Source organism: Daldinia vernicosa (assembly GCF_022497035.1).
Source record: "Daldinia vernicosa strain CBS 139.73 unplaced genomic scaffold F5Y00scaffold_34, whole genome shotgun sequence".
Classification (NCBI taxonomy): domain Eukaryota; kingdom Fungi; phylum Ascomycota; class Sordariomycetes; order Xylariales; family Hypoxylaceae; genus Daldinia; species Daldinia vernicosa.
The window spans coordinates 156,620-169,209 of record NW_025953950.1 but is presented as its reverse complement, the minus strand read 5'-3'; the positions used below and the strand labels follow the sequence as shown (position 1 = coordinate 169,209).

Below are 12,590 nucleotides of genomic sequence, written 5' to 3'. Positions count from 1 at the left end.
CTTTCTTACGTAGATGTTCAAGTTACAACTACAATGACAACCCAAGGCTACCATTGGCTGTTATCCAAAGATCTAAGCCCTACCTAAGTCCTAAGTTATCAAATCAAACTATCAAACCCCAGATGGCACCCCGCGCAATTAGATCCAAGGTAAAATCGGGTTGTCAAACCTGCAAGTGAGTTCCAATAGTTTCAAATCAAGCCATTTACTATGTAATTACCTACTTAGCCGCGTTGTTAACTCTATCGAAGAACTCGAAAAGTCAAATGCGACGAAGGCAAACCCGTATGTTTCCGATGTTATTCTACAGGTCGCGTCTGCGAAGGCTACGGAGTATGGGGCGGAGGTGGTAATCATTACGGCCGCCGTCCCATCGGCTCTGGTCGCAAAAGCTTGACGTGCTTCTACACGCCAACGCTGGTAAAAGCGGTGAACAAAGAGGAGACCCGGTATCTCGAGTGGTTTACATACCGAAGTGTCTTGAAGCTTCCCGGGGTTTTCAGTTTTGAATTCTGGGACAAGCTCATATTCCAAGCCGCTTCAAGCGAGCCAGCCGTCTTGCATTCTATCCTCGCCCTGAGCTCGGCCCATAGGACGGAAGGACTTTGTTTCGATACCTCGCTAGACGTCGCTCCGGATAAGCAGGAACATTTTACGTTGGAACACTATACCAAAGCAATAACCCATCTCCAGCCACATTTCACCTCTAGAAGCAACCAGTCAATTCGTGTTGCACTCATTACATGTCTCATGTTCGTCGTAATGGAATATCTCCGAGGTCATTTCAAGACTGGCTACAATCATCTCCAAAACGGGTTGAAACTTCTAAACGAATTTCAAGCCCGCTCAAGCGCAATAGATAGTTACAGTCTGTTCCAGGAACCGTGTTGCGATTCGGCAGATGCCTGGATCATCCAAGCCTTCATTAGGCTTGACGTGCAGGCAAAGTTCCAGAGTAAAGGGTCACAGTTCTTGAACATTACCCAGGAGGATTGCTCGTCGGATATTCCGGCCACCCCGCTGAAATTCCAATCTCCCAATCAAGCAAGACAGCATCTTGACCGAATACTCAGTCAGATATTCTATTTAAGCCACGAATGTCGTCACCAGGTGCGGCCTTTGGATAAATTAGACCCGCAGAGTCTTCCTTCTAGACAGCAGCGCCTCAGAGCCAAGCTTGATTCGTGGTATGACGCATTTAAAGAATCCAAGGCAAGCCTCGTACCAAGTAAAATCGGACACAGTACCGTAGCCTACATAATCTTACGAATATATTATATGATCGCCGAGATCATGGTCGATACTTGTATCCGGCCGGAAGACCAGATGAGATACGATACGCATACGAAATCATTTAAGATCATCATGGACCAGCTCAATTACATCCGGAGTCTTTCGCTCTCCCCACCATTAGCCACAGTATTTCATTTTTCGGATACGTCCAGCTCGATAACCGATCTAGGCGCTATCCCCGCGCTTTATTATATAGCTCTCAAATGCCGGGTACGCAGTATTAGGCGCGACACCATCGGTTTCTTACTCACGACAACTCATAAGGAAGGGATCTGGTGTTCGCACCTAGCAGCACGAATAATAGAAGAAGTGATAAATATTGAAGAGGGCGACTTCTACGCTGATTCTAATACGGCTAAAGCAGTACTTCCCGAGTCGCATCGACTACACGATATCGAAGTACAACTACCTGACGGCTATGATGGAACGGCCGTACTTCAGTGTAAACGGAGATTCGACGATTCTAACTGGGAGGTGATTACTAGAGAACTCGTATACGATACGAAGACTCAACGCTGGGTAAGTAAATTTGAAAGATGATGAAATTCAATTGCTGGCCAATGAAAATATTTATTTTTCCATTTATCCGGGATAGATATGGGCTCGGTGGACTTGTGATATGTTATATCAATGCGACCCAAAGCCACAACCCAGTTTATATTCGTGCTTTATTTATGCGCTTCTCGACCATGTGACAACCTATCCTAATCCTCTTCATCATAATACCCTTCCCGCATGGCAACTCTCCACCGGGTGTCTTGCTTAAAGAGGTCTACCCCTCATTTCTCGACCAAGCAAGTTTCCGAATACAAACAGCTTTCATAATGACTACGATCGATTCAACCTCAGTCGCCCGAGGTTAGATCACGGCCACGCAATCATACTTGCCTATATTAGACGCATTCCTCATTGACACACGATAATGTTACGAGCGATGGGTACCTACGGGCCAGATCTAGACCACGAACGCGGCAGTCGTCCAGATTTGGTTACCTCCGGAACCTCCCGTTCCATCGCGCGCGGTACACAACCTAAGAAGCTTCTTCAATGGTCTTGGTCTAAGTCTCTACATGACCCCTGCCGCAAATCACTTTAGTTTGGTAACCAATTAGGGGCAATGAACCGACAAGCTATCACTCATGGTGTCATTTTCTTATATCAAGCCGTTATTATAGGCTCTATTATAGAGCAGTTTGTCAGCGTACGAACACATGCGCCATGCGCCGAGAGGGGCAATACGCAAGATTAAGTTGACGGATCTCGCCGTTATTAAAGGCACGGGAGGGTATCAGCGGTAGAAAATCAAGGAAAGATGCTACCATGTTCGTGGGTTTTGACACATGCAAAATGGTGCGAGTCTTAAGCGAATGCCCCCGACATGATGCCCTACCATCAAGTGATCTTATAAGGTAGGTCCACCTGATTAGCAATCGCTTATGTACCTGTTATAGCATTAGAGTATTAATATCAGCTGTGGAAGCGAACGTATGGCTCGCGGCAACACAACGGGGGCACAACGGGGGCGGCTTTACTATTTCGAGTAAGTCTTTGACAGCTATCATGATCTAGAACAGACTCCATCTAAGTATATATGAGCGTATGGATGACTTGATTATTCATTGACGAGCTTCCCCTCCTCACACTCTAGTTAGTAAATATCCTTAGCATCGCTAAACAACCATGAAATTCACAGTTTACGCAGCTTTCTGCGCTCTCGTCGCTACCACCGCGGCTGTCTCGCAAGACATCTCTGGCTCGGGGCAGATTTACGTCATTAACAGCACCAGCTTCCAGAATGCCTCTCCCGCCGATAGTATCGGGTGTCTAAACGTGAGGGGGGGCTTCTCCGAGTCGGACTGCGCGACCTTCACCAGGCTCGACACTTATCCCAATACTCTTTCTACTAGCGCCGGCAACTGCACGTTCAGAGACTCTACGCAGCCGGCCAACACGGACAGCGTGTACGGCTCGAGTTCATACTCCTACACTTGTCGGGAAGACTACCAAGCCTCATCTGCGGATTCTCTGTATACCATAAATGTTCGTTATACCCCTACTATGTATCCCACACGCTTAACACGCACACTAACGTTACTAGGGATTCAACTACCCATTCCTGTGCCACGGGGATATTAACTGCTTCTATGACGTCAAGACTATCCCTAGAGATAATACCTCTGTCTCACCCGTCTGGGAGTATGTATGGGGATCTCAGCAGACGGGGATTCCCAAGGGACATACTCAAGTGATGTGGTACTGGAAGAAGATTTAGTCCGGAGTCCTTACTACGTCGGGCAGTTTAAATTGGTAGCCAAGAAATACGAGGATTACATCATGCAGCTATCCTGGATATTTAACTCGGAGTCGGGTTAGGAATTGACTTCTTTTTTAAGATGGTGTTGAGTTGGCAAAAGCGTGTGTTTAATGGCCTCGTCTTCCTTTTAATGGTGAATCGTTCACAAACATCTTAGCCGCATTCTATCTTGATTTTCAGACTACATTCACTTTACGAGTTGACACTCCGTAATAGCAGTAAGAAACCAGATAGAATAGTTAAAGCATATTTGTCGCACAATATAAGGCGTAATTGCTTGTTAGCGATTACGGCGTCGTTTTTTAGCTTCGACAATATTGAATTTGAAGGTATCTATAAGATTTCATGAAACTACAGGTACCTAGCTTTAAAAGTACAGGTTTACAGGTCAGACTCCTAGATTGCCTGGCCCTTGGCTTAGGTACCTAGTTTTCACTTATGTTAGAATCTCCAATGATAAGAGCACCTCATTGTCACCCCGAATTGTCATGGACGTAGAGTATATAGAGTGTAATTCATTACTAGCACATTCGAAGATAAGTATTCGATACTCATCCTATTAACCCTTACTTAACTACCTAGCGAATAACCCCCTCATCCTCAGTTCAACTTCGACTCATCTTATCTCATCTCCTCTCTCAACTTCCCCTCGGAATCCTAAAAATCGGATACTCATCCCCCACCTGCACCGGCACAAGATTAAACCGCACATACGAATCAACATTCTCCGGCTCGAGCGCAACAAACGCCAGCGCGGCGTTCTTCTGCCTGGTACTAACCCTGAAGCTTCCCGGCGGAAGCACAAGCTCCCCCTTCGGCACGGGCTTCGTCGCCACCGTGACTTGTACCGCGCCCTCGTAGTACCCCCTTGCGACTGATGCCGATGTGATCGTGAGCGCTTCGGCCGGGCCGCGGTATCCATCTTTTAGGGTCTCGACGGCGACGCCGGAGTCGCGTAGGCGGGATGCTAGTTCGGACCATGTCCGTGGGATTAGGTATGCTTCGGGACGGGCGCGTGTTTGGTTTGCGGTTGTGGGTGTTGTGCTGAGGAAAGTCACGGGGACTTGAGTGAGCTGCCCGTTGGTGCGGTTGATGAATGTGATGTTACGGTTCGTCGGGTTAGGGTAGTCTGTTAGTACGATAGGATCATCGCTATGGATGAACTTGTCAATGGCACTCTCGACCTGTCAACACCAGTTAGTGTCGAGATTACCTCGATTTGCCCCTGAATATACTTCAACTTTAACAACTATTGGAAAAAGAAAACTCACCGTCTGATAAACCTCCTCGAAATTCTCCACCGCAATATCCAAAATCCCCCCAACCATACTCAGCGCCGTAGCAACCCTCCTCTGAAAATGCTGATCCGCAAGCCTAATCCCCCTGACTTCGCACAGAATCGTCACGCTCTGCGCCAGCGCGTAATTATTCCTCCCGCTCTTCGCATCGCTCCCCGCCTCGTCGAGCACGATATCCGATCCCGCGGACGCCCCCGTGAAATACGGTTCCCAACGGAATCCCTTCTGCACCAGACGCTTCCCGACGCCTGCCGAGAAGAGCACCTCCGAGATGTTCCGAATGTCGGGGTGAGTGTTGAGATTCTTACCCGCGGCGATCAGCGCGTCCATCCCGTGCTTGTATATCCCGCCGCTGCCGGAGGGTCGGGTCCCCGTGAACTCGTGCATGTCGACCGTGATGTGCGGCGCAAAGGAACTAAGGAGACGTTTATGCCCCCTGGATATTTCTCGGAAAAGCTTCGTATGCTCGCGATTCGGATCCAAGTTGCTTGCCAGAGCGCGCTGGAAGTATGCAACTCCGTCTGGGTTATACCGAGGTAGTAATGTGATATCCAGACGCTCAAGCAGGCGTTCCCTCCAGCTGTCATCTGCGTCCAGCTTACCCAGTAACGCAAGTACTGCTTGGTCTCCCGCAGGCTCATTTCCATGCACACCACCCTGAATCCAGACTCGGAGTTTTGGCTGCTTAGTTCCCTGCGAGGATGGACTTGAGAGGACCACGTAGGGGAACGCACGCCCTTCCTCGGAGGTGAAGTCTGCAACCTTATATTGCACCCAGTCATTCCGCTCCGCTATCGAGCGAAGAAATAGGTCTACTTGTTCGTTGGTATAAGTAACGGTTATATGGGAAATATGCGAACGCCTATAAAGGCTTCTGTCCTTACGTACCAAGTGTCGCATCATCAGTCGGGCCATCTGTACCATTAGCGAACCCCGGCAAGACGCTCCCTGGGTCCGCAAAGGCCGGTGAGAACAGCGTCTCGTTAGTGTTAGGAAAATTTGCTGCTACAAGTTCCTCATCTTTCTCGACCGGGGCGTGGTTCTCGCCGTAGTTGACTGCAGCAACGAAAGGACTACATAAAAACAAGAGCGTCTGGAACAGTGTCCGGCGCTTGGGCGCCAAAAGACTCATTTAAATGAGCGTTTATAGTGCTTAGAGAGTAAGTCTTTCAATTAACAACACGTGAAATCGCCTGGTTAACGCAGGATACGAGCCAATGATTCATACCGATGGGTGGTTAAGAGTAGTTAGCAAGCCTATGCCTTTCAAACTCACATACCAGCTATATCATTTCAAAAAGTAAATGCTATTTTATATGCAAGTGCGTGACCACTCATAGACTCATAGGATAGCGCCCGTCCCGCCATTCTGTGCCTGTAATGGCGTCAGGTACCATGCGGATAGAGTTATAATTCAGCATAGCGCAAGTGAAAACACATCCTATAACGTAGTATCGATTGACATAGAATAGTGATGCCAAGGAAACGTAGTAATTCTCCTGGCTCAGTAAGGCAGGTCAAGTATTCTCATGTGGGGGATGGGAGGGGAAGCCTCAAAAGTGCAACAACAGTATTCTTTAGTCCTTATTTTCAGCACTCATAATAGAGACAGCCCCAAATGGAAATCTAGCTAAGCTAATAGAACCCGACTTGTTAACTTTAAATACTAAAACGAGACCCTGTCCTCACTTGTTGCTAAACTCCTCATATGCATTCACAATTACCGCCTCATAAACCATGCTTCGTCTCCCCGAGCCTTATTCATATTATCACCGCCGTTATACGTTATCATCAATCTGTTATATCACAACCGCGGGATGAACGTCATTTACACAATACCATGCACGTAACACATCCAGGAGGCAGCAAGGTCCATCGTGAACCTTGCTACTGCATTGACTTTTCGTTATGTAAACCACCCCTCTTTCCACGCCGATACCTCTATGCAGATATTTCCCTAAGACCGTAGAACAAACAGAAACTAGAAAAAAAAAAAAGAAAAAGAAAAAACCACCGTAGAAGCAGAACCCCTTAAAATGCTCCCCGAGATGCAAAGGCTTCTTTCTTTCCTTCTATAAAAGTAGAAGAAACAAATGCGATATTTTCATCATTTCCATAAACCTCGTATACGGCTCTTCGTTAGACTTCGACGGGCTGGTATTGACCCGTATAAAGCCACTTATGTACTTTTAAGTATCTAAGTCATCAATTGATGAGGCGATATTATGCGCTCTATTTCTGCTTCCCCTCACTCGGCGCCCGGCTTCTCTTTGGTCTTCCTGACCCAGACACAGATGAGGAAGTTGAAGAAACGCTTCCCGTGCGCATACCATTAGATTCCGGCGGCGAAGCCCTCCTTGTAGATCGAGTAAAGTCATCTGTAGTGCTTCCAATATTTTCTTTGTTCGATATAATGCCTTCGCTCCGAGAACCGATTCCAGAAGCGCTAAGGCTAGGCCGTGGCGCGTACAAGCCCGCGTTTCTTGGCAATCTACTCTTGCCACCGGAAGAACCACTACCAGCTTGAATATCACTCAGTCTACGAGGAGAACTGATAGGGATACCCGAAATGCCGTCTTTGCTCCTAGGACGGTATGCAAGAGGATCACGTTCTTGAGCTAGTGATACACCCGAGCGCTTAGGACTCGATGCTACTTCGATAAATGCGCTGGATTGGGACTGACGAGACGCATGTGTTGGTGTAAGCGGTACCGAGGAAGAGGAATGGAGGGATGGAGGCGTATATATGCGCCTCCCAGACCGTACACGATTTGATCCGGTTGATGCTGTTGAGGCAGATAGGGGTGGCGCGAGTTGATCCGAATTAGGATCTATGTGGGAAACCACGAGATCGGATGCTAGGTTTCGCACAAGCACGGCAGAGTCCTTCTCGGCCAGGATTTTGATTGATTCAAGTAAGTGTCGGAGCTGTTTATCTTTCAAGTTTGTAAAGTAATCGGTTTCTCGTGCCTCTAGTATATTCCGAACAAGACGAAGAAGATTCAGGCGTACGACGGCTTTCTTTTGCGAGAGTTTTTGTTCAATCCCGGCGTACATCTCTGATTTGCCCAACGACGCGGCTAAAGATGGTGACAATCGGAGGAGCTTCAATAAAGGTTCTAAAAGATTAGGATCAAAAGCATTCGTCTTTTGGGTATTAAAGCAGGATAGAATCGCCTCGGGAAATTGGCAGTTCAGGAGGTGGCCTTCAACTTTTGCCGTCTCTTCTTGCAACCTTTGAACTCGTTAGCACGTTCCCAGCATTTACTCAAATCCGAAAGTTGCCTACCAAACATAAATAGCATCCAATGCCGTGACCTGCCAGTATTGATCTGATATGAGCGAGACATAGAAGTCAAGGCCTTTGTTTTGCCATAAGAACCGCCGCCCCTTACTTCCCGAATGGGCCATATCGCATAGGATCGGCAACGCAAATTCCTTCGGGGGCCGATCTGTTTTCATAATCTTCAATAATAAGGGGATTATTCCATTTACAGCGGCGTATTCTTGACGGTCCTTGCTTAAGCGACAGAGATTGAACATCGTATTGAGCACTTGATTAGAGATCTCGCGGAAATGGGGATGTCCTCTTTTCATACTACCACTGAGTAACTCAATGAGAAAGTCAATGGCGTCCGCTGAATGGAGAGCATCGAGGGTTGTTGAGAGCATAGATAGGTTCTTAATGAACTTTAGCATCGTAATTTGATGCGCAGGTGTCATGCGTCGAAGATCCTTCAAAACGCCTGGTTGTATGTCAGCTTAAACCACCAGTATTGACTCGGAGAGGCTTACTCTTCAACACTTGCCGGTCAGCCACCATCTCTTTGACGAAGTTCTCGGCTTGAGAGAACAAGTAGAATATATTGACGATACGTCCTTCAATTAGTTCCGTTAGTTCGTTCTCGACGTCTTCGTCAAGAACGCGGTGGAGTACAAGGGCTAACGGGTCGAGGATTTTGCTTCTCGAAAATATTCGGCAAAAGTCGTTTTTCGGAGTAGGACCCTGGGAAAAGTGTCAATAGAAAGTTATGTATCACAAGGTTGACGGTAACAAACTTGAAGCTCGAAGACGTTCCAAACACCGTTCACACCGATAAGTACCAAGTCTCTCGCGCTATCGTAATCCTCATCTAAGAATTCGACAAGGACGTTGAGACCACCAGCGCTAACAAACATCTGCAGTGTAAGGGTGGATGTTTGGTACATCTGTCTTACAAACGCTGCAGCTTCTAACCGAATCTCGTTCGAGTACTGCCGAGCTGCAAACTTAGTGATGATCGGGATCCCGCCAACGAAACATAGGTTCTCTTGAAGTTCTACGTCATCCAGGATAATCTAGCAAATAGTCAGTCAAAGGAAACGTCGCACATAAATCCTAGGTATACGCACCGTGTTGACAACTTGCAATAATTGTAGGATCAATTGCTGTCTGCTCTTCATGGTACAGAGGTCAAGAATCTCGAGAATTGGTAGTAATCCGTGAGCGCTGATAATTAGGGTTTTAACTTCAGTATTATTTTCCCAAAGTAATCCCAGCTAGAGTTGAGTGTTAGCGGCCAAACTATAGATCAAATGGAAGGTCAATATCAGATACTAACCAGATCCATTGAAAGTTCGAGTAACTTGTCCTCGCCCTCGGTCGTCTTAAGAGAGCGGACAAGCTCTTCGATCTTTTCAGCGAGTCTGGCGTGGCGGTCACGCGCAATATTGGCTTCCAAGTCCATCTCATCCCAATCTGGATCCATAGACGCGAATGGATCGTCCTCGTCCTCGTCGTCACCTAACCAAGAGTTGTTGGAAAGTCGGGATAATACCATAAGATTACCGTCCTCGGAACCTTTATCACTTTCCTCCTTCTCGGTCAAGTTGTCAGCAAGGCCAAATATATCAGAGAAGTCTTCGTCTTCTTCGTCCTCCGCAAACTTTTGGATTTCAATAGATGATTTAGACCTTTGAAACGGTCGGTCGGGAAGAGCCGAAGGTCGCGCTGAAGCTGGCCTCCTTATGCTACTCGCCACGGGCGACTGCATAGACCGCGGCAAACTGGTGAGATCTGAGGGGTGAAATAATTGGGGAGCATCAGGCTGCAACATTTGGTGAGCGATGGGGTAGAATGGGATGGCTATGACTGAATACATATACGTACCTTCTTGGATAGGCCTAATCGTTGGTTGAAGACACTTTCGTTGTCGTCAAAGATATCCGAATAGTCCTCCGTCGTCTGTTCTCTGTATAATACATCGGGTCGGGAGGGTAGTTCGAATTTGTTGCCAAGCTGACTTTTAGGTTGGGACTTCTGCCTTTGATGATGACCACTTCCTGTTCGCTTGCGAGGGGATGATTTCGGTGGCTGCGGTTTTGATTCTGCTATCTTCTCGAACTTCTCCGGGAACTTCCAATTGGGACGAATCGTCCTCTCCTGCGGATCCTCTTCTTGAACTGATTGTAACTTATGTATCGTTGTTAGAAGGTCCCCATCAAAATCATTCTCCCAAGTAGTAGAAAAATCGCGCGAATTGTCAATAGATGCGAAAGCTTTTAGACGGTCAGCCGAAAGCATACCACCGAAGTGGTCCTGAGGTTTGACATGGGGGAGCTTTAGGGCACTGGGTGAGATTGCAGTCGCAAAATCGTCATCCCAGTTATCATCATCTGAAGAAAGTGTTAGTTACGACGTAGCCTAATATATTTACTGAACTATGCATAAATACGTACCCGCAAGTTCAGGAGAACGGAAATCCTCGGCAGTGGGTCTTGGTTTTAATACAAAAGGCGCCTTTGCTGGAGTGGGCACATTCGATCTAGGTTGCTCTTGGGATGAGAATCGTGAAGTTTGAAGGCCGTGGTGAAAAGGAAAAGCTGAATCGGACCCTGCTGAAACTCTGAGATTGGTTTCGGAAGAGGTGAGGGCTTTATTCCACTGCTTGACTTCTTCGACGGCTTGACTGAAATTTCCTGGGGCTTTGGCTACAGGCGCATCACTCCGCCGACAACCTACAATCCAATTGTGCTTCAGTAATTTCCTTGCGGAAACACGTAAATTGGGATCCTTCTGGAAGCATTGAATTAGAAAATCACGCGCAGCCTAATCCACAGTCAGTCTCAACTCTTAAGAATATAAGGCCAATACTGGCAGGACTACAGACCGAAGATACGCCCTCGGGGAGTGGTGGGTGGTCATCGTTAACAATGGCAAACAGAGCAGGCATGGCTTGCAGATGGTGATATGGAGGTTTACCGGATAATAGCTCAATAACGGTGCAACCCAAACTCCAGATATCAGACGCCGGCGTGGCACCGGATAGCTCAATTATCTCAGGAGCCATCCAGTATGGCGTTCCCACTACTTGAGCCTCCTTATCGGGTCCGGCGACTGTGCTGGTAGAGACACCAAAGTCTGCGAGCTTTACCTTACCATCCTTGGTCGTCAGGATGTTAGCTCCCTTGATATCTCTATGTATCACACCTTGATCATGTAGATACTGAAGACCTTGAAGAACCTGGGTCATATAAACCCCAACTAGATTCTCCGGGAATTTCCCGTACGCCTTGCATATCGAATGCAAAGATCCATTCTCGCAATATCTGGCATCCGGTCAGCATCCGAAACACCATACTGCATCTAGGAAGGTAACCTACTCTAATATAATATTGAGACAGTCCGCCGATTTGACAAACCCAATGTACTTGACAATATTGTCATGCTAGAAATTGTGAGTATACGGGGTAGAGTCATAAAACCTACCGTCCGAGAATAGGGGTCACTTACGTTTAAGTTTTTTAAGAGGTCGATTTCAGCCTTCATCACATCAGCTCAGCTCAACCCCTATTAAATGCATATTTTCATGATGCCGACATACCTCGATCATTCGAAGCTCGCTCTTTGGCAAATTCACCAATTTGATTTGCTTTACAGCAACAGCTTCGCCAGTACCCCAATGGATTGCCTTGTATACGGAGCCGAATGCTCCCTTGCCTAGACATTCTCCTAGTCGCTATAACGAACCCAGTCAGTCTGATATGAAGCACGTGCAACCCTACTGTTGAGGTATAGACGATGCACGTACGTAGTCTCTTAACCCCGGATCTTGTAAAGCTGCCTCGCGTCTACTAGCCTCCTTTCTCGGGGTATTGGGAGTCCTATCATGTCTGCTTGCTATTACGGCAGCCTTCCCGTTTGCAGGACTGTAACGTCGGTCGCTCGAGGAGGAACCATTGGAGGGGTGAGGGGCGTGTCCGGAGCTAGGCGCCATGACCAGGCGGTCTACAGGTTATTTCCCCTCTAGTTGACTTAAGAAGAACCGCCCGTCGAGATCTATCGAGAGAGGAAAGTGTTAAGAGGTGGCACACGTCGTCGGCGGTGCAGACCCAAGTTGTTTTTCACATTCCAGCTAAACACTATGTTCTCCCACCAACGTTAGGACGATATACTCTTGAAGCACGGACCCGTCGATCGTTAGGCAAGTATCGGACTCGGCAGCAGTCGAACTAATATTTACTTAAAAGGGAGAGGGTGGTCGGATCAGGTCAGGTCAAGTTGGACTAGACCAGGTCGAGGTCGGGGGTGTTTAACTAGGGCTGAGGAAGCTTCGTTGCCATGAAATTCCCCAAAATTTGGATTCCCAAATGTGGGGGAGGAAGAGAAGTGCATGTGTTGTATTTGTGGTATTTGTGTGGGAAAG

At 47.5% G+C, this 12,590-nt stretch overlaps 4 protein-coding genes across 4 annotated transcripts; 2 read left to right on the top strand and 2 right to left on the bottom strand.

Moving 5' to 3' along the window:
* Nucleotides 1–122: 122 nt before the first annotated feature.
* Nucleotides 123–1,833, top strand: F5Y00DRAFT_253981 (uncharacterized protein; the record flags this gene model as incomplete). Its single annotated transcript, XM_048010116.1, has 3 exons — nt 123–175; nt 252–936; nt 988–1,833. 3 exons carry the CDS (start codon nt 123–125, stop codon nt 1,831–1,833), a joined length of 1,584 nt encoding a protein of 527 aa, XP_047863351.1.
* Nucleotides 1,834–2,887: 1,054 nt separating this feature from the next.
* F5Y00DRAFT_118483 (uncharacterized protein) lies at nt 2,888–3,680 on the top strand. The gene is made up of 2 exons (XM_048004006.1): nt 2,888–3,333; nt 3,392–3,680. The coding sequence occupies exons 1-2, from the start codon at nt 2,974–2,976 to the stop codon at nt 3,563–3,565; spliced, it is 534 nt and encodes a 177-aa protein (XP_047863350.1). The 5' UTR covers nt 2,888–2,973; the 3' UTR covers nt 3,566–3,680.
* A 565-nt stretch (nt 3,681–4,245) lies between these two features.
* F5Y00DRAFT_263569 (Zn-dependent exopeptidase) lies at nt 4,246–6,037 on the bottom strand (the record flags this gene model as incomplete). Its single annotated transcript, XM_048011527.1, has 3 exons — nt 4,246–4,791; nt 4,879–5,720; nt 5,794–6,037. 3 exons carry the CDS (start codon nt 6,035–6,037, stop codon nt 4,246–4,248), a joined length of 1,632 nt encoding a protein of 543 aa, XP_047863349.1.
* A 968-nt stretch (nt 6,038–7,005) lies between these two features.
* F5Y00DRAFT_118465 (cell division control protein) lies at nt 7,006–12,295 on the bottom strand. Its single transcript, XM_048004005.1, has 13 exons — nt 11,976–12,295; nt 11,769–11,903; nt 11,678–11,707; nt 11,548–11,612; nt 11,055–11,493; nt 10,624–10,993; nt 10,055–10,560; nt 9,507–9,992; nt 9,298–9,444; nt 8,965–9,243; nt 8,701–8,911; nt 8,195–8,651; nt 7,006–8,140 (listed from the first exon to the last, which is right to left on the bottom strand). Exons 1-13 carry the CDS (start codon nt 12,159–12,161, stop codon nt 7,138–7,140), a joined length of 4,314 nt encoding a protein of 1,437 aa, XP_047863348.1. The 5' UTR covers nt 12,162–12,295; the 3' UTR covers nt 7,006–7,137.
* Nucleotides 12,296–12,590: the final 295 nt, after the last annotated feature.

Excerpts from the sequence above, each read along its gene's own strand:
- F5Y00DRAFT_118483 (XM_048004006.1), top strand. The coding sequence starts at position 2,974 with ATGAAATTCACAGTTTACGCAGCTTTCTGCGCTCTCGTCGCTACCACC. Across the intron at positions 3,334-3,391 it reads ATTCTCTGTATACCATAAAT|GGATTCAACTACCCATTCCT; the intron begins GTTCGTTATACC and ends TAACGTTACTAG.
- F5Y00DRAFT_118465 (XM_048004005.1), bottom strand. The coding sequence starts at position 12,161 with ATGGCGCCTAGCTCCGGACACGCCCCTCACCCCTCCAATGGTTCCTCC. Across the intron at positions 11,708-11,768 it reads GCGAGCTTCGAATGATCGAG|GCTGAAATCGACCTCTTAAA; the intron begins GTATGTCGGCAT and ends GATGTGATGAAG. Across the intron at positions 9,993-10,054 it reads GATTAGGCCTATCCAAGAAG|CCTGATGCTCCCCAATTATT; the intron begins GTACGTATATGT and ends CAAATGTTGCAG.